At 56.1% G+C, this 18,286-nt stretch overlaps 1 protein-coding gene across 2 annotated transcripts in view; it reads right to left on the bottom strand.

The window, feature by feature from the left end:
- Positions 1 to 18,286, bottom strand: part of PDE2A (phosphodiesterase 2A) — a 63,980-nt gene that overhangs the window by 20,865 nt on the left and 24,829 nt on the right. For both annotated transcript variants that reach the window (XM_045894368.3, XM_045894369.3), the window contains 2 exons: positions 10,665 to 10,754; positions 6,624 to 6,712 (listed from right to left, as the gene is read on the bottom strand). In XM_045894368.3, coding sequence (XP_045750324.1) covers positions 6,624 to 6,712; positions 10,665 to 10,754 — 179 coding nt within the window. The remainder of the gene's footprint in view (positions 1 to 6,623; positions 6,713 to 10,664; positions 10,755 to 18,286) is intronic.

Raw genomic sequence — 18,286 nt, 5'->3', positions numbered from 1 at the left:
TAGGGTGGACATGAGATAAAAGAGATGGGAACCCTGGCCCGCCATGCAGAGGGGCAGGCAGCCACAGTCTGGCCTCTGGTGCCCCTTGCAGGAACCCTGGGGCCCAGCGCAGGTCCACCAGAGCGAGTAAAGCAAGGGCTCAGAGCTAGGCTGCCTACGTTAAATCCTGCTGTGGCTACTACTCAACCTTGGGCAAGTGATCTACCTCTCTGAGCCTCCCAGGGAGAAAGAGTGTGGAGGAGAGTAGAATCCTAACCATCTCCATCCTCAGAAAGCCATTCTATATACCTGAAACTAGTATAATACTGTGTGTCAACTATAAAAAGGAAAAGGAAACATTCTAGAGCAACTTGTGGTGTTAAGCACAGGAGGACTCCAGGGGCAGTTGTTGTAACTAAAGTTTATCCTGCATTCCCTATGTGCCATGCACAGTCCAAGCAACACATATAGTTTAACTCAGAATTCCCCACAATCCCATGAATTCAATATTATCATCATTTCCATTTTCAGGTGGAGGTTAAGAACCTATCCAAGGTCCCATGGTTAATAAGTGGTAGAGTCAGGATTTGAACTCAGGCAGTTGGCACCAGAGTCCACACTCTTTAACTAGTGTGCTTGAACCTTCCTAAAGACTTGAGGGGGTATGAGCTTCCAATGGGATTGGTATGAATGGGCATAGGTGTGATGGAGGGGCAGGGAGGGGAGGTGGTGTAGGAAGAATGAGTTTCTATCTGCCCTCACCACACATACTACCTACCTTTCCCCTGGCCTCTAGCTCTTCCTGCTTAATTAAGTGCCTGATTTTTCACCAACTGTCCCTCCCCGATGATTAATTGTCCTGGGTTCCTCATCCCTCATGCTGTGTCCACTTAATTGTGTTTGCAGGAACTGCCTGGCCTGATGAGAGGAGAAGCCTGGGGGGCTGGGACGCCGGTGTGTGCATGTGGGGTCACTAAGGGGAGCCAAGCAAAGGCCAGATGAGGAAAAGAGAGGGGGTTGGCCTCCAAGTCTCCGGATCGGGAGATCACAGCCTCCAGAGAAATCAAAGACAAAGAGGCTGGGCATCTTGGTAAAGGTCATGCAGCATTCTGAACTGGATCCATTCACTCTTGGCCTATTGATTCAGAATCTACAAGAACCAGTGGTGTCTCCTACCTTCTAGCCCTCACACCCTGGACCATGAGGCTCCACGCTGTCCAACTGTGCCAAACACCCCAGGAGGGAATAGGAATCTAGGGGGGCAGGAGGGCAATGCAGCCGCATTTCCTGATGACCAAATTGCTAAAGACTGGGGCTTCCTGGAGGCAGGGGCCCGCCTTGGTGACCCTCAGCCAAACCGCCTCTTGTTGAACCCACCCAGCCACTTGGCCTCCTGTAGTCTGGTTATTGGGCAACCACAAGGTGGCGCTGGTCTCTATGCTGCTGGTCAGTAAGCTTGGCAGCTTTATCCCACTGACCCCTCACTCCCCCTTTCCCACCCTCCCACCCCCCTGGGCAGACCAGAAGCTGCCTTGGCCTCACACCCCATCCCACCCCATCTCGGGAGCCTGAGAGAGGAGTCTGCCTTCAGCCTTTCTTCTGCACAAAACTCCCTCTGTGCTCATGGCCCCATGACTCTCCAGCCCCACTCTCAAGAGCTCTAGACCCCTGATACCCAAAGGCCTCCTGGAAGCCTGTCCTGGATGTCCCTGACATAGTCAAAGGCACCCAGTCCCAACCTGAACTTGTTCTCTCCACCCCACAAAGAGGCACAACCACCTACCTGGTCCCTTGTAGCTTGTCCACAAACTGTCCCAGCTACCTCCTTCTTCCTCACCTCCCCCATCCCATGGGTGAATCACCTCCCATGCATCTCTCACAACTGTCTGGCATGGAATTAGTGTCGGAGAAGGCTTCCTGGAGGACACGATGCTGAGATGGGTCCTAAAGAACATGCAGAGTTGGGCGCCTGGGTGGCTCAGTTGGTTAAGCAACTGCCTTCGGCTCGGGTCATGATCCTGGGGTCCTGGGATCAAGTCCCGCATTGGGCTCCTCCTGCTCTGTGGGGAGCCTGCTTCTCCCTCTCCCTCTGTCTGCCACTCTCCCTGCTTGTGCTCTCTCTCTCTTTCTCTCTCTGTCAAATAAAAAAATAAAATCTTTAGGAAAAAAAAAGAACATGCAGAGGTTATCAAGGCAGACCGGAAGGGATCTGCAAGCAGGAGGAACCGCATGTGTCGAGACTCAGAGGAGAGAAAGAACGTGTGTCTGCTGGATGGCCTGACTGCAAGGAGGTTAGTGTGGCTGGACAGCAGGGAGCGAGGCTGAAGAGGGCCCTGAGGAGCTGGGCATGATCCTGATGGCAGTGGGAGCCTCAGGACGGACTTGATAGGGGAAGGTGAAGGTCACATTTGCTTTCAGCCTAATCGCTTTAGCTGCTGGGTAAAACTCTCACTGGAGAGGGAGAACCTAAGAGACTGAAAACGTCCTGACAGTGAGGGCCTCTAGTCTCAGTTGTCCCTGGACCAATGAGGAGAGGCTGGGCTGGGGCAGATCAACTTGATTGAGCCCAGATCTCTCACAGAGCACTGGGGGGCCTCCGAGGGGCCTAAACCCTCAGGAGTCCCCACACCTTGGCACCTTGCTCTGCAACCTGCCCTCCCCGGCCCGGCCACAACCCACAGTCCAGGCAGGTCTGTGCTAGGCCATGCTCACCCCAGCCCATGCCCAAGCAAGCCCTTTTCTTCTGCTGCACCTTTCCCAGGACTGTCGTCCTCCTGGAGGTTTTAAAGACACCCACAGACTGGAAGACCAAGGGAAATGCCCAGGCTGAGTCTCCCCAACCCAGATGGGGGTGGGGGCTTTACACTCACACCCCAGTGGTTCCTCCCTCAACTTAGGACCCTCTGCCCTGCCTCATCTCCCCTCCTGACTCCTCCGTCCTCCTACCCCAGTTGCCAGGCTGATGGTGGGGGGTGAGGGACTCCACGCCCAGGGACCAGCTGTCCAGGTTGCAGGCTAATGACCCAGCCCTGGTGCCTGGGTGGTCATGGCTGCCCCAGTGACGATGAAGACAGATGGGCACAGAGTGGGGAGAGGAACGGGCGTGGACTTTATGACGGTTCCATCCCTTTAACAATTATTTGTTTAGTGGCAAGAGTAGAGAAAAAGGCTCTCTGTTGGGAGGGTCAATGGCCTGGAAAGAGCTGAGTGCCCAGGCCCCCTTCCACTTCTATGAGCCCCTTCTTTGGTGAGCCCCCCCACCCCCCACCCCCCAGAGTCTCAATCTCGCTCTGACTTTTCATCTCTCTTGGAGACAAATTATGATTCAGGCCAGGACCTGGACCCTCCTCTCCCCTTCCCTTTCCCTTTCCCTCTCCCAGAATGTGAGACTCCAGAGAACAGACTATTCCCTGTGTCCCTGATACAAATCAGAGGAGCACACAGATTCTGCAGTGCAAGAGGACCAGGTCAGCTCTGAGGAAGAAATTTCTCAAGGTTGGGCCCTGGGACCCCCAAACGGTAGCGGAGGGACAAGCAGCTGGGCTGCTGTGGGCGGTGGTGTCCCCGTGGCAGCTGAAAGGCCCCAGACTTCGCTGCAACCAGCAGCCGGTAATGAGAAGCTTCAAGATCCAGGAGACACAATAAGAGGAAGAAGGCGGCAGGGCTGGGGACTGAAATAGGCTGGGAGATTGAAGGGGCACCAGCATGAGGGAGACGAAGATTTCCCGGAAGGCCCTCCTGCAGGCAGCCTTCCAGGAGCCTCTCCCCTCCAGCCCCTGGAATTCGGAGCTGGACCAGCCCTCACACACTGCAGTGTTCCATCTTGCTGTCTCCCAGGAGCCCACAGAGGCCCAGAGCGATTCCTTGGCCTGGGTCCCAGGTCTCCCGACTCCCAGCCCACGGTTCTTCTGGTGGAAAGACTCATCCCTGAGGGAGGCCACCACGGCCCAGACACCTTTTCTGGAAACCAGATCCCGTATGGAGCAGGCCTCCTAGAGCGCCTCCAGCTGGGCCTCGGGAGATCAGGGAAATGTGGCTGGTTGAGATGGAGCCGCACAGGGAAGGACTCCGCTCAGGAGAAGAGGGCATGAGCCAGCATGAGGGGGTAGGGAACCCAAAACACACCGTGGGGATGAGACTGGGCACCTGCAAGCCCACGGAGGGGAGGGGGCAGTGGCAGGAGGGGCCTCTCCATCCCCCCTGCGCTGTCTCCCCTGCCACCCTCACACCACGCTAAGCCTGTCCTCTTCCTCCCGGGGCCTTATCTGTCTTTATGCCCCACCTCTATTCACACCTGTGCTATTTCCCAGCCCTGCCAGCCCTCCAGGGTTTCCCGGAGCAGTGCCCCCTCCACTGGGCACAGCCAGAGCCTCGGGCTCCACCTTAGCCTGAGGCAGCTCCCCTGTCTCCTGCTGGGGCCAGAATCACAGAGGTCACCGTTCGAAGGACCCTGTACCCAGCCTCACCCATTTTATAGAAAGAGACTGAAGCCGGAAGGAAGTATTTTTCTCAAGGGGTATGGCAGAGCACAGATTTCAGAAGAGAGGACGGACCTAAACCTTCACCCCTAATCCTTGCTGGCCTGAATGAGCTTTGATCACTGTGTCCCCGGGACACGGGCTGCCTCACACCTCTTGCCCCTTGCTAGCCTCTTCCTGGGATTTGAGCCCTGTATCCTAGCAGGTACTCACCTCCCCATCTCCACTGAACTCTGCGCTGATTGCATTGGAACATTCTCTTTTAATTGCCTTTTTTTCTTCCTTATCTTTTCCAAAAGCTTTACTGAATCTGAAGGTGGGGGCGGTGGTTGGGGGATCCTGAGAGGCGCAGATCTGAGACCTCTCCAAGATGCCTGACCGAAGACACCCCCTCCCATCCCTCCTCACAGCAGAAAGCCTCAGGGGAGCATTCTCGGGCTCAGAAGGGGCAGAGCACACCCAGCAGGATGCTCCCCTCCTGCCGTCTGAGCCCAAGGTCCTGCGTCCCTCTCCCAGGAAGGCCTTCCCCAGCCACTTGAAGGAAACTTCCTGGATGGAGCAAGCTTATATGAAGCAAAGCTCTTAGCAGTAGGGCTGCTGGCTCCGAGGAGGAACGGGGATATAATAAGCATTCTTTTCCTTAAGATTCCGAAGACCTGCCAGGCCTATCCTGCCATCTTACAGATGGGACGGTGGCAACCAGAGAAGGGCGCGGCTGGCTTGGTTCACACAGTCCTCGAGGGAAGGAGTTGTCAGGAGATGCTGAAGGGGAGAGTGTCACCCGCCACCCATCCCCTAGGGGAACCAAATGGGAGAACAGGAGGTGAGAAGGCTCTGGGTTGTTGGAGAGGCACCAGCCGCTCCCAGGGGGAAGGGTTGGAAAGAGGCCAGCATCCTGGAATTCAGGGTCCCAAGTGCCGGGAGGGGCCTCAAGACCACCAGCATCCCCAGCACCAGGACCTCTAGCAGCCGCAAACAGCAATTCTTTCCACCAGCTCTGTGAAAGGGGAGTGTCTTGCCGGCCTCAGCCACTACCTGAAAAAGCCATATTCCTGGACGACTTGGCCTGTAGGAAAAGCCGTCCCCCGGGGACTGGAGTGCTTGCTGCCTTCTACTAACACCCCCACTGGTGCCCACGCAGCCCTCGGCTCCCGACCCAGCTCCCTGGGCCCACGCTGGCCCTGCGGTGCCGAGAAGGCAGTGACCATGTCCTCTGCGGCCTGACCTCCTCTGGACCAGCGCTCCTGCCTGTCAACACTTTCTCATCTGACGAGTTCCATTCCCCCTGACTGTCCCCTGAATGGCCAGGAGCCAGGAGACGGTGTCCCAGGCCTGGCTCTGTCTCACACCAGGTATGTGGCCTTGGACACGTCTCATGATGGAAGATAAGGAGGCGGAATTCAATAGGCTCAGAAGTATCAGGGGACCATAGAGCACCGAGCCCTCTGTGCCTCGTGTCAGGGATTCCAACATTCCATCCTGACAAAAACAAAACCAGATACTTAGCGTTTCTAATGGATGCAGTTTTAAGTGCTTTACTTGTGTTAAACTCATCTAATCCTCGAAACAAGCCTACGAGATAAGTAACTAATCATTATTGCCATTTACAAACGAGAACCCTCAGGCCCAGAGAGGCTGAGTGCCTTGCCCTAGGTTATACAGCTAGTAAAAGGGAAGTGGGATTTGAACCCAGGCACTTGGGCTCAGAACCCACAGTAGGACACCTGTCTCTGATCTCTCTGCTCTCAGACACCAGGTTCACACCATGTGCTCCCACAGGTCCAGCATTCTGTGATGCGGTGAGAACCTCCCCGGCAGTTCTCAGAGCCTGCTGGGGGTCTAATGATAAGCTGTAGCTCCCACCTTCTGAGACTGGGCTCTGAGGAGGCTGCTGCAATTCAGAAGAGCTCTCTAGGTTTCTAGAAGAAAACCTACCAGTGGGCACTTGCCCTGTGCTGTCCACTGCCCCAATACAACACGAGAAAAGACATTGGTTCTCCCCTCTATGGGGAGTCAGTGACCCAGCCAAGTGGGTCCAGTGACCCAGCTGGCAGGGAAGCTGAGGTCAAGGGCAGTTGGGGGAAGTCAGACTGGATGACTTTGGAAGGTCTCCCAGGCCTGAGATCCTCGATTGCAGGAGAGGCAATAGGGTACAGAATGGCTCACCGGACTTTCCCCTCCTGGGGCAGCTCGTGGGGGGGGTCCTCACACACCAGCCGGGACTCCCCATCCAGCAGGTAGGTGTAGACAGTCTCCTAGGACAGAAGGTGCTCGTGAGATCCTGCAGAGAGCCCTCCCAGCTGCCTTGTCCCAGTGCAGACGCGGATCTGGGTGACAAGGTCACAGATCCTCTGTTAGTGGGCTCAAGCATTTGTTTTTACTCCCCAGGTGATTCTAACTTGCTGCCAGGGTGGGAAAACTTTATGAACTTACACTTCAGCCTCTCCTCTTGGAGGGGTTCTGGGCAGCCATGAGCCACCTGCTGGCTTTCCTTGTCTATCACCCCAAATCTAAGGTGCTGGGGAGAGAGTCTAAAGGGCTGAAAGTGCAGACAAATCCCACCCATCATCCACCCCAAGATATTTCCCTGCTGTGACTCCAGCCTCAGCAAACCGTAAGAGTGGTCCATTCAGGGCTGTATGGTAGGAGGGGCTCAGAATGCCCTGGAAGCTTCCCCCCTACCTCAGAGACACAAACAATTCTACAAGAAACCACACACTGTGACTGAAGCCAGAAGGACTCCCTGGAGGAAGTGATCTTGAAGCTGTAACTGCAGTGAAAATTAGACACATTTGGGGAATGGATGAGGCATAGAAGAATGGCTTCTGGGCCTGGGCCGAGTCGCAGATAAGCAGTGTAAAGAGCACAGAGCATTTATGGAGCTGACAGTGGAGGCAGGGGGCACAGGAGGTGGCCTTGGGGTCAGCAGGGCCTAGAAACAGAGCTGGGGAGGAAGCTGCTGTGAGCCCTGAGAGAGGAGAGCAGGTGCGTATTTTGGAATGATTGCTCCCTAGAGTGAGATCAAAGCTCTCTTCAAAGCTTTGTCAAGTCTTCAGCTTGTCAGTGTGCCTTCCCCAAGGGTCCAGAGCAGTCTTGGCCTCGGTTCCAGGCCACGTCTTGGCAGAAGCGGTTGCCCTCACTGACCCATGGGTGAAAAGCCACATCCCCTCCAAGCAGGACTGGCCGCCCGAGGGATCCATAACCAACTCCCAACAGCACAGCCTCAGCGGGCGCCCCCCGGCCCCACACTCTGGGAGGGAGGGAGACACAGAGACCAGCGCTGCCCAGCTGGGGGCCCCCACATGCCCAGCTAGGTATCCTGAGGGACACTGTTTTCTTGGGAGAGCGAGGGAGGACTCGCCTCTCTGCTGATGCTATCAGGGAGGGCTTCTGGAGGAGGTGACATTGGAGCTGGGTGTTGAAGGCCCACCCCCGGTATGCATGGAATCCAGTCGAAGCCATTGCCCTTCGACCACTGTGAGTGTCCACAATCCTGCCAGCCACTCTTGCTGTCTTTGGCTGCCCCTGCCCTCCCAGCCCCAGGAGTTGTTTCAGTCCTACTGCCAGAGAATGTGAGCCAGTTCATTGGTGGTGTGGGCTGAGGATGATAGGGCCTGAGAGCAGTGAGAGGGGCAGGCACAGGCCAGGCCTGAAGGCCCCCTGTCCTTCAGGGGAAGGGTCTAGGCGGGGAGTTCAGGGATGGAGAAATCAGTGGGAGGGAGGCCTCTCCTCCTTCTGGTCCTCCAGCCCTTGCCGCAGCCTGGGAGGGGCCTGAGGGATCTGGCCCAAAGAGGTTAAGAGACCCCCCCACCCCAGCACCCAGGCTCACACGGAAAGCCTGGCCCTGGCAGAGAGAGGTGGCTACACTGGGCTTGGGGAGGCGGGGAGGACAGATCCTCATCACTTCCGGATGTCCCTCTGCCTCCCACCCCCTCACTCTCAGCCCTCTGGGTTAAAATTAGCTGAGTTTATTGGAGAGAAGGAGGGAGCCTTCGCAGACACATCAGCACCATCTGCATTCGGGCCCGCCTGCCACAATGGGTGCTGATGAGGAAGCCAGGTGCTGGCGGCTCTCCTCGCTGAGGGGGGTGTGGAGACCCCTCCCCCCTCCATCTCCCTCCTTTCTCTGGGGACAGAGCAGGTCTCCCATCTCCCCCCACTCCGTGGGGGCAGACTGGAACCCTGCCAGTCCTCCCTCCAACTCCCCGGGGGCAGAGCAGGCGCCTCCCATCTCCCCGCCTTCCAACTCCCCGGGGACAGAGAAGACTCTCCCATCTCCCCTCCCTTCTCTGGGGGCAGAGCAGATCTCCCATCTCCCCCCACTTCCAGAGGGCAGGCCAGACCCCTCCCATCTTCCCCACCTCCATTCCCTGGGGGGCAGAGCAGACCCTCTCATCTCCCCTCCCTTCTCAGAGGGCAGACAGTCTCATTTCCTCACCCTTCCCTAGGGGCAGAGCAGACCCTTCCCATCAACCCTCCCCCCACTCCCTGTGGGCCCTCGAGACTCCCTCATTCCCTGGAGGCAGAGAAGACCTCCAATCTCCCCCCACTCCCTGTGGGCAGTTGAGACCTCTCATCTACCCGCCCCTCACTGGGGGCAGATCACACTTCCCGTGTGGATGGGGCGAGGAGGGACCCCTCCTGGAGAGGGGGTGTGCTGAGACCCTCCGTTCAACCAGCTCTCCAAAGTCAGGGCTCCCTCCCTTAGCTCATACAGGTCTCTTGGATGAGCTAAGGTAAACATGTCCCACCGTCCCAGGAACCTGATCGCCTGGACCACAGCTGTCTTCCAAGCCCCCAGCTCTGGGGACACAATTAATCCAGTTCAGGGCATCTATACCACAACCACCAGGAAGCCTGCCTGGGAAGACCTAACTAGTCACCTACTCCTTAGCCCTCCCAGGGCAGCCCCAGTGGCCACAGAAGGCCCCAGGACAGCCTTGTAGATGCTGACCTGCCAACCTCCCCACCCCCTCCTTTCCAGATGTTTCTCCATCCCAGGCCAGATGTTGCCTCAGTCCTGTCCTTCTCTGGGAGGATTTATTTTTGGGCGCCAACACACCACCCACTTCCTACCAATTTCACGCTCAATAAAGCTCACTCATCAGCCCTCCTCCTGGGCTCTGAACTTCTAGAAGGTTTGGGAAGGCAGAGCTGAGGAGAGAGAATGGAGATGCTTAGGTGCCAAGCCCCATTTGTCCCTGTCATGCTGTGTGACCTTGGGTGAGGCACCCCCCCTCTCTGGGCCTCTGGAGGTTCATTAATCAAGCAGATTCAGATATGGTAGACTTGCAGGGGTGGGGGTGGCGAGTGGGGGGGTGAGGGGTGTCACATTTTGGCAGAGGCTGCCCTTGGCTGGTGTCTAGAGTAGGGAAGAGGAGATGCCAGGCTATGGGGACCCAGATGAGGCATCTCCTCCTCCAGGAAGTCTTCTGTGCTCCTTTGGCGGGTTCAGATCCCCCCACCAGGCTGACAGCTGCTTCAGGTCTCAGGGGCAGTTTGCTCGTCCTACTGCCTAAGGGGTGAGCAGTGGCCAACGGAGCCAGGTTGAGGAATGGCCTGGGGCAGCTTACCAGGGCCACAGGCCCCTCACCAAGGCACTCTGGGCCCAGACAACGAAGGGGGCCAGGTGACCATGGGCCCAAGCAGCCACCCTCCACCTGCCCCCAATCTGCAATCATCCGTGGTGTTGGGATAGGTCAGAGAGAAGCCTGAAGTTTTCTAGAGGTCATCTTGTCCAGCCTCCTGTCTCCAGGCACTTTACCTTCACACAGACTCATTCAACAAAGCTATGCCTCTCACTCCAGCTCTTCTTGGACTTGGCGTCAAGGAAGTTCTTCTGCATGTCTACCCTCAACCTCTTCTGCTACATATTCCAAAGCCCACTTAACTCCACTATGTTCTAGCTATTATCCTAGGGGAATCCTTTCCATTATTCAAGACATGATCTTTCCAGTTAGGCTCTAAGTCCCCTTCTGTCTCTGACATTCCAGAATTCCTATGTAAGTTCATTCTTTGGGACTTAGCTTCAGCCCTTCTCTTTCAGGAACCCCTCTCAGAACACTTATCCAAAACCGTCGCTTGCCTACGAGAGCCCTCTGGGCAGGGACCCTGCCTCTTCCTTCCTTCTCAACATTATGTGAGGTACAGCAAGGAGCTGGGCAAAGGTTTGGGGGGTGGGGAGGAAACATGGGGCAAGGCACCTACCACTTTGGGGAGCACGGCCGAGAGGGCCTCCTTGACAGCCCGCTGGAAGCCCGCAATGTGGATGACGGAGCCCAGACTCAGCAAAGCATCCTGGAAGAGAGGAAAGGGCAGTGAGGGCTTTTCCCAGGCAGGCCAGGACAGCCCCATCTGCCCAGGCAGCTAGGAGTACAAACTCCCCACTTAAACCAGAGCCCAAGGCTCTCAGACACTTGAATCCCAGCATCTTAAAATCTCAGAATCCAACAAGTCTTAAGGCCCTAATGTGTCCAAGTCCACTCATCTTAGTGATGGGGAAAGGGGGCTCAGAGAAGGGAGAGGCGCTTAGCAAAGTGCTCACAGTAAGTCAAGAGGTCAAGTCTAGATTAGCCCCCAGGCCTCTTGTTCTTTAGCCAAGGACAACTCTGGCATAGCAGGGAAAGCACAACCTTCCATATGAAAACAAAGCAAAATAAACAAGCAAAAAACCCCCCAATTTGTATCCTGGGTTGGGAGTAGCAAGAGTCCAAGGGGTACATGAGCCCACAAGGTGGGAGAAACACAGTTGGGCCAGCCCCTGGCAAGACAGAGGAGAAAGGAGAATTCAGCCTTGACTGCCTCACAGCCTTCACATCCCAGGAACAGGCCTTGTCCTTGGAGAGCCAGAACAGAGACAAAAAAGGTCCATGCTTCTCACTCTATTAACTTGGCTGAGCCACAGGGATCAAAAAGAAAGGTAATGGAACAGGGGATCCGGGGCCAAGGCAGGCTCATGACTCATACGGTCCACTCAGCCATGCCCTCCCGCTAGCCCTTGAAGTTCTTTTCTGGGATGGCCGGGTCTGTGTTCAAAAAGCAAAATGATTAACCATAGGAGGAAGGAGACATGGCTTGGCCCCCGTTCATGTAAAAATGTTATGAGGTTGAGAATCTTAGTGAACCCCAAGTGCCGCATGAGCCCACAGTGTATGTGTGGCTGGTAATAATTAAAATGCTGAAACTGCAGGCCATATTAATAAAGATCTGTTAACCCGAATAGGGAAGATGACAGTTCCGCCACTTCTGTAGGTGGATTAGATCATCCCCAGTGCATTGTATCCCAAGTAAGGACAAGATGAGACCCATTCACAGGTAACCCATGTAAAGAGGGAACTAGAAACCAAGTCTTGCATGTGGCTGAGGCCAGAGAACCTGGGGGTGCCCAGCCTACAGCAGAGCAGACCCATGGGTCTCCATCTTTGGCTCCAATCTCTCAGGCTCTCCTGAGCAGCAAGACAGGACTCTGTGGCCCCAGGGACAGGCTGGAGACCATCAGGTCTGAAGGACGCTGGCCCTGGCCCAGTGGGATGAAGGACCTTTTTCTAGGCAGAGCCACACCACATAGGCAGAGGCCACCAGGAGAGAGGGAGGAGGTGAGCTGCCTGTCCCTAAGGGTGGGCAAGAAAGGACTCAGGGCCCATTTTTCAGAGAGGCCACCAAGAGGAGTCCTGCGCTGGGATCCAGGGGAAGCCTGGAGTCCAGGCTTCAGCTACAACATTCGGCCATGCATCTTCTTGGCTTTGGTCTTCCCCCTCATCGCCGCTGCCTCCGAGTCCTGTGTTCCCAGGAGTGGGCGGCAACCGCGGGCTTTCTCCCTGAATGCTCACTTGCCATTGTTCTCCCCAAACCCCAGGCTCCCTCCGGCCCCTCCCGCTGCTCAAGGATGAAGACACATTTTAGTCACGGAGATAAGTCTCTGCCCTTGGACATCAGAAGCTGCTAATTCCAAACATTAGAATCCCCCCATTGGATTAATTGTCCTTTAACACTTGGGCACTCCCGATCACAGTTCACACCCCCCAGCACGCGCTACACTGGGCCACAGAGCCACAGACCTTCACCTCTGCACAGAAGCGCCCAGCACACCTGCAGAACGCCCCCATCCCCCACCCCACCCCCACCACCCCCTGCCCAGGTGCACACAGAGGTTCATACAGGGGCAGCCATTTCCTTCTGGATTCACAGGGCCAGGGTTCAGAAGCCTGTCCTTCACTGGAATTGGTGGGTGCCTGTCAGACCTTTGTTCAGATGGGTCAGCTTTCTGTGACTTTTCAGACTAAGGGCAGGACAAAGGTGGGGATGGGGGGACAGCTGTGCAGACAGTATACACGTGGACTACTGTGGCCTTTTGAGGTCAATTCTGCAGACTAAAAGAGGGGAGAAAGAGCTCATGTCCCAAATAATCCCCAAATTTAGTCTGCCCACTCAGGCTCCTCAGGCTGAGGCTCCCAGGTCAGGGCCTCAGAAGGTAGTGCTGGTTTAGGTCTGTTCCTGCCTGGCAGAGGGGGGTGGCTGGGGGGTAGGCAAGCTGAGCCCTGGGGTTCTTGGGCTCCGGTGGAGTCTGATGTGTGTATGCTGTGGAAGTTGGAGAAGAGGGGCCAAGGTGATGGAGTGAGCTCTGCTGAGGGGCGAGGCTTGAGACAGCTAAGTCTCCTCATTTGACGGATGAGGAGACCGAGAGTCAAAGAGAAGCAATGTCCCATTTATGGTCAGCCAGCGAGTCAGGCAGAGCCGGTCCGCAGCCCAGGTCTCTGCATCTCCAGCCCCTGTCCGCCCCCAGCTCCCTCCCCAGGGGCCTTAGAGAGGACAGTCTGTCCTTTGCTCCAATTGGTGGGCTCCTCTACCTGCCCTTTACTTGGATTGGGGGCTGCCCTGACCTGTCCTTTACTGGAATTGGTGGGTGCCTGTCTGGCCTTTGTTCGGATTGGCCAGCTTTCTGTGACTTTTCAGACTAAGGGCAGGACGAAGGTGGGGACGGGGTTGGGGGGGGACAGGAAAGGAAACTTGAGGAGAGTCGGAGCAGCGGCAGAAAGGGGCTTCACAGCCTTGGCCAGCGCGGGCTGGAAGCAGTCATGGCCAATGAAGCCCGAGGCTCCCTGCCTGCCATCCTTCTGCCTATCCCCCTCCTGGCCCAGCCCTGCCCCGCCTGCCCCAGGAGTGGGGGTCTGGGGGGCAGGAACTGTAGCTGGGAAGACCACTCTCATACCTCGCTCTCATAGGGGCCTTCAAGCCCTGAATCTTCCCCAGATCTCAAAGCAACTTCACCTCCACTGCATCAGCTCAGGAAGGAAATAGCTCAGATCCCAAAGCCCATGATGTGGGCATGCAGAGAGCAGAGTGGCTGCCTCCATGAAGGGAGAAGGGAATCGGTGGGAGCAGCTGAGAATGAGCATGCCTCTGTTCAACATACACGCACACACCGTCACACAAACGTGCACACACATAGAGAGAAACACAGCCATATATACAATGCACACACACAAATACATACTTAGGCATGAGTACACACACGTACACAGCCCAGGCTCAGAGTGGGGTGAAGGAGGTCACATTTCCTGCCCTCTCAGTTTTTTCGAACAAACACCAGTATAAATATCAACATAACAACAAGGCAATTTCCCAGACCCCAGGGGAGAATATGTGGTATGTAGAAAAGAGTGGCAATTTCCAGGCCTGTCCCAGACTGATGACAGAAACTCTGTGACCTTAGCAGGCCCCTTTCCTCTTCTGGATCTCAGTTTCCTCGTTAGTAAAAATGGGTCCTTCCAGCTCTGCAACAGATAGTTCTATGGTTCTGTGGTTTAATTCAGTGAGGATGGCTGGCTGGCTGGCTGGCTGGAGACTTCCTGCTTTCCCTGGCTCCCTACCTGAAGCTCTGTGGTTGGAGAGAGGGCCGGTCAGCACCGTAGACAGTGCCTCTCCCCTTCCCCCCCCCCCCCCCGCCCCCCAGCACTAACTCCAGGTACCAAGAAAGGGGAGTCTGTTAGGAGTCAGGGCTCCTCTGAAGCCAGTCCTGTGGATAGATCAGCATTTCTGCACTTGTTTGGGGAGGGGAAGGGTCTAGACTAAATTACTTCTAACTCCCTCTTAATGCTTAGGATTATATGAAGCCAGAGACCTTGGCCTTAGTTCTTCTGGTGCTACCGGTGCAGGGACTGATGCCCATCTTGAGGGTCAGGGTCACTGTCACAAACTGCCCTCCTGTCTTGTCTTCATGAGTCTCTATGTCTTTTCCCACCTCTTTATTTTTGTTTTGTTTTGTTTTGTTTTTTAGATTTTATTTATTTATTTGACAGAGAGAGACACAGCGAGAGAGGGAACACAAGCAGAGGGAGCGGGAGAGGGAGAAGCAGGCTTCCCGCCGAGCAGGGAGCCCGATGCGGGGCTCGATCCCAGGACCCTGAGATCATGACCTGAGCCGAAGGCGGACGCTTAACGACTGAGCCACCCAGGTGCCCCTTTTCCCACCTCTTTAAACCTCCTATTGCTCTGCCCACTGCCTGAAACCTAGAGCTCACCCCTCCCTTTCTGGAAGGAAGCCTCACAGTGCCCCTGTTGGTGGCCTAGAAGAAGGTAGTAACATCAAACCCAATGGTCAAGTCCTCCGAAGACTCAAGCTGTATTACTGGGACTGGCCATATGGACTGAGTCATCCAACTCTGCTTGTGCTAAGTCTCCTGGGTGGCCTGGGGGGTCTCTCTGTGGGCCTCGGTGTCCCCTTCTCTGAAACTTGGGTGTCCCTCAAGATCTCCGGGGCCTTGGAGCCCCTCTCTGCCTCTATTCCTCTTCCCTTCCCTTCCCTTCCCTCTGGGCTGTGTGTCTCTCTCAGGCCCTGTCTCTCCCAACCTCTCCAAGTGGATCTCTCTTCTCTCCATGCCTCCCTTCGTTGATGCCCAGCTCTGTCACAGGCTGCTTTCCTGTCATGTCTCCATGAGTCTCAATGTCTTTTCCCACCCCTAATCCTCTCTCCTCTCAGCTGGCTTCTCTCCATCTCTCTCCTTCACACTCCACCCCTACCCACTCTTATCTCTCCTGTCCACTCCTCCCCCAGACCTCCAGGCAGTCCCCTTGAGAACTTGGGGAGAAAGCACCTGACCCAAGATAGGTACCCGCAGAATGGGAGAAACCCAGGAGGACAGCCATGTTGGGAGAAATTGGGGCTGCCAGGGCAGATGCCATCTACACTCTTCTGCTTCCTGCCCCCTGTTTTGCTGATCAATATATAGTCTCTTATCTTCCTGGAGAATGGGGCCCCTTCTAGGGCAAAAGAGAACTTATCCATTTCTGTGCCCAGGACTGACAGGTTGAGCTGTTGTGCCGGGGTGACTAACAGAACTCCCTGTAAGGAAGCCTCCTGGGGGCTCAGAGCATGGAGGCTCCCTTTGGTGGGCCCTCAGACCCTGGCCTGAAGTCCGACACCCCAACCTTCCTCTGTGGCTCCTCACAGCCCTCACAGCATGGCCCGCCCTGCAGAGTCAAGAGATGGCAAGGAAGAACAAGAGGCAGGCCCTCCTCCCTCCCGCGCTCCCGCCCATGCCTGCCACCTGCTCAAGGAGCCGCCTCTAACCGACACTCACGTCTTAGATACTCCGAGAACAGCTATGTGTGAGCGCTAGATCTTGCACTCCCAGACCTCCCCTCAACAAGGCTGAGCTGGACCAGCAGCAAGAGAATAGAGGAAAGAGGCTTGGTGATCCTGGGGAGACCTGATCTGAAGAAACGGGCAGGACAGAGATCCAAGCCACAGGTAGACTAGCGCAAATGTCAGAACCCGGCTTGAGTGGGCCGTCAGGCTTGGGGGAGGGGACAGGACTTTTCTCAAACACCTACTGTGTGTTAGAGGGGGCCACCAGTGGCTCTCAACCATCTGTGCCCACCAGCATCCCCTGGACGGTTGGCTAACATAGTTTGCTGGCCTCACCCCCAAGTTTCTGATACAGTACATCTGGGATGAGGCCAAGAATCGCCATTTCCCACACATTCAGAGCTGCTGTTGCTGGTGCTGGCCCGGGGACCACATTCTGAGACCCAGGGGTATACACCACCTCCAATCCTCCTGCGGGCCCTGGGACGATCGTTTTGTTTTGCTTTACTGCTGAATAGTCGACATACACTATTACCTTAGTTTCAGGTTACGACACTGCGATTCGGCAATTATATACCTTACAAAATGCTCATCACGATAAGTGTAGTCACCATCTGCCGCCTTTACTACCTTAGGACAATATTATGGGAGGTGCCTGCTTTGATCCTCCCGTTTCATAGGTGGGGAGAGGAAGGGGCGGGGCCTTGCTCAGGTGAGACCCGCCCAGCCTCGGAGGGCAGCCCGGGTGACTCACGCCACCTCTACCTCCTGAGAGCAACTCCTCACCGAAGGTCCCGAAGGAGGGAAGAAGCGGGGCTGCTGGAAGGAGAGAGTGCGGGGGGACAGAGGGGTGACATGGACAAGGGCCACCTGGAGCTCAGGAGCCCAGCCCTAAAGAAAAGGCCTGCCCTTCCCCGTCCTCCTCCGCCCCTCTCGTCCTCGTCCTCTCTCGTCGCTCCATTATTTCCCCTCCCCCTCCCCCCACCCCTCCTCCTCCCTCCTCCCGCCCTTCGCAGACTCCGGCTTCAGTTGTTACTCCAACAGGGCCGCGTCTCCAGCCTCTGAGCCACACTGGAGACACGTGCACTGTAGAATACACCTGAGCCCAGTCCTGGCGCCCGCCCCGTGGGTGCCCCACCTCCCGGATGAGCTCGGCCCCCATACTGTGGGCTCTTCCCCTCCAATATGCCCAACCAGATCCTTCCCCCTAGCCCTGACCCTTTCTAAGCCAGACGCAGCTTCTACTCCAGATCCTGCCTCCTCCAACACGCCCTCCAATTGTCCCAGGCCCCCCTGGATCCCTCAGGGGCTAGGTTTGGGGAGGGATGAAGGCTGGGAGGAAGGAAGGAGTTGCAGAGAGAAGGTAGGCTTGTGTGAACAATCAGCTCTCTGGGGGCCTGACTCCCTGGAACCTAGCACCTAGGGTCTGGGGTCAGGAAAGGAGGGGATGAGGGAACAGCCAGAGTGGGCAGAGGGAGGGAGGCAAGAGCTGAAAGTGCGGAGGGGCAGAAGGCCCCGGGAGGTGGACATCAGACCAAGGGGGGCCAGGACAGGCTCCTGGCTTCCCCACTTTCAGCTGCCTCATCCATGTGACAGGGTCAGTAGTGGGCCATCCTCATGGCCCACATTTTCCTCCATGCCACAGCCTTCTTCCCGAGCACATCACCAGCATCCCCCTCATCACAGCTGTCCCAGTCATTCTGATCAGGTGCCTCTCCATCCTCGACTCCTGGCACAGCGAGGTAGTCACAAGGAAGCAGATGTAACTCGCTGAGAGTCAGTCATGCCATAAGAGAGAAGTCTGGGAAGGAGGAGGGGGTGAGCTCCCTGTCCCCAAGGTTGTGCTGGGGAAAGGCCTTGGTGAACTTGGTTGGCCTCCAGCTTTGGGTTTCTTGACCCTAAATGTCTTCAAACCTTCCTCAGCCTCACCCCTCATACAGTCTTCATGATGGGTTCAGAGCTGGGCAAAGCACATCCAGGAGCCTCTGAAAGGCAGACACAGTGGCCTGAGTGGAAGATGATAGAGAGGAGTGACCCACTGGGCCAATGTCCAAAAAGTTTGTCTCTCAGGAAATAATGACCAAAGGAAGAGCTGGATACATGAATGAAGGAACACACCAATGAATGAATGAATGAGTGACCAACCTCCCTTCTCTGGGTCTCCCTCTGGGAACTTTCCCAGGCAAATCTGATCTTCCCCTGCTGGCACTCACAGTCCTGTGCTCCCCCCGCCCCCTGCAGG

This window comes from Mirounga angustirostris, unplaced genomic scaffold, assembly GCF_029215605.1.
Source record: "Mirounga angustirostris isolate CCGP_5_RB_7025 unplaced genomic scaffold, mMirAng1.0.hap1 SCAF_13, whole genome shotgun sequence".
NCBI classification, from domain to species: Eukaryota; Metazoa; Chordata; class Mammalia; order Carnivora; family Phocidae; genus Mirounga; species Mirounga angustirostris.
This window is presented reverse-complemented; position numbering and strand designations above follow the sequence as displayed.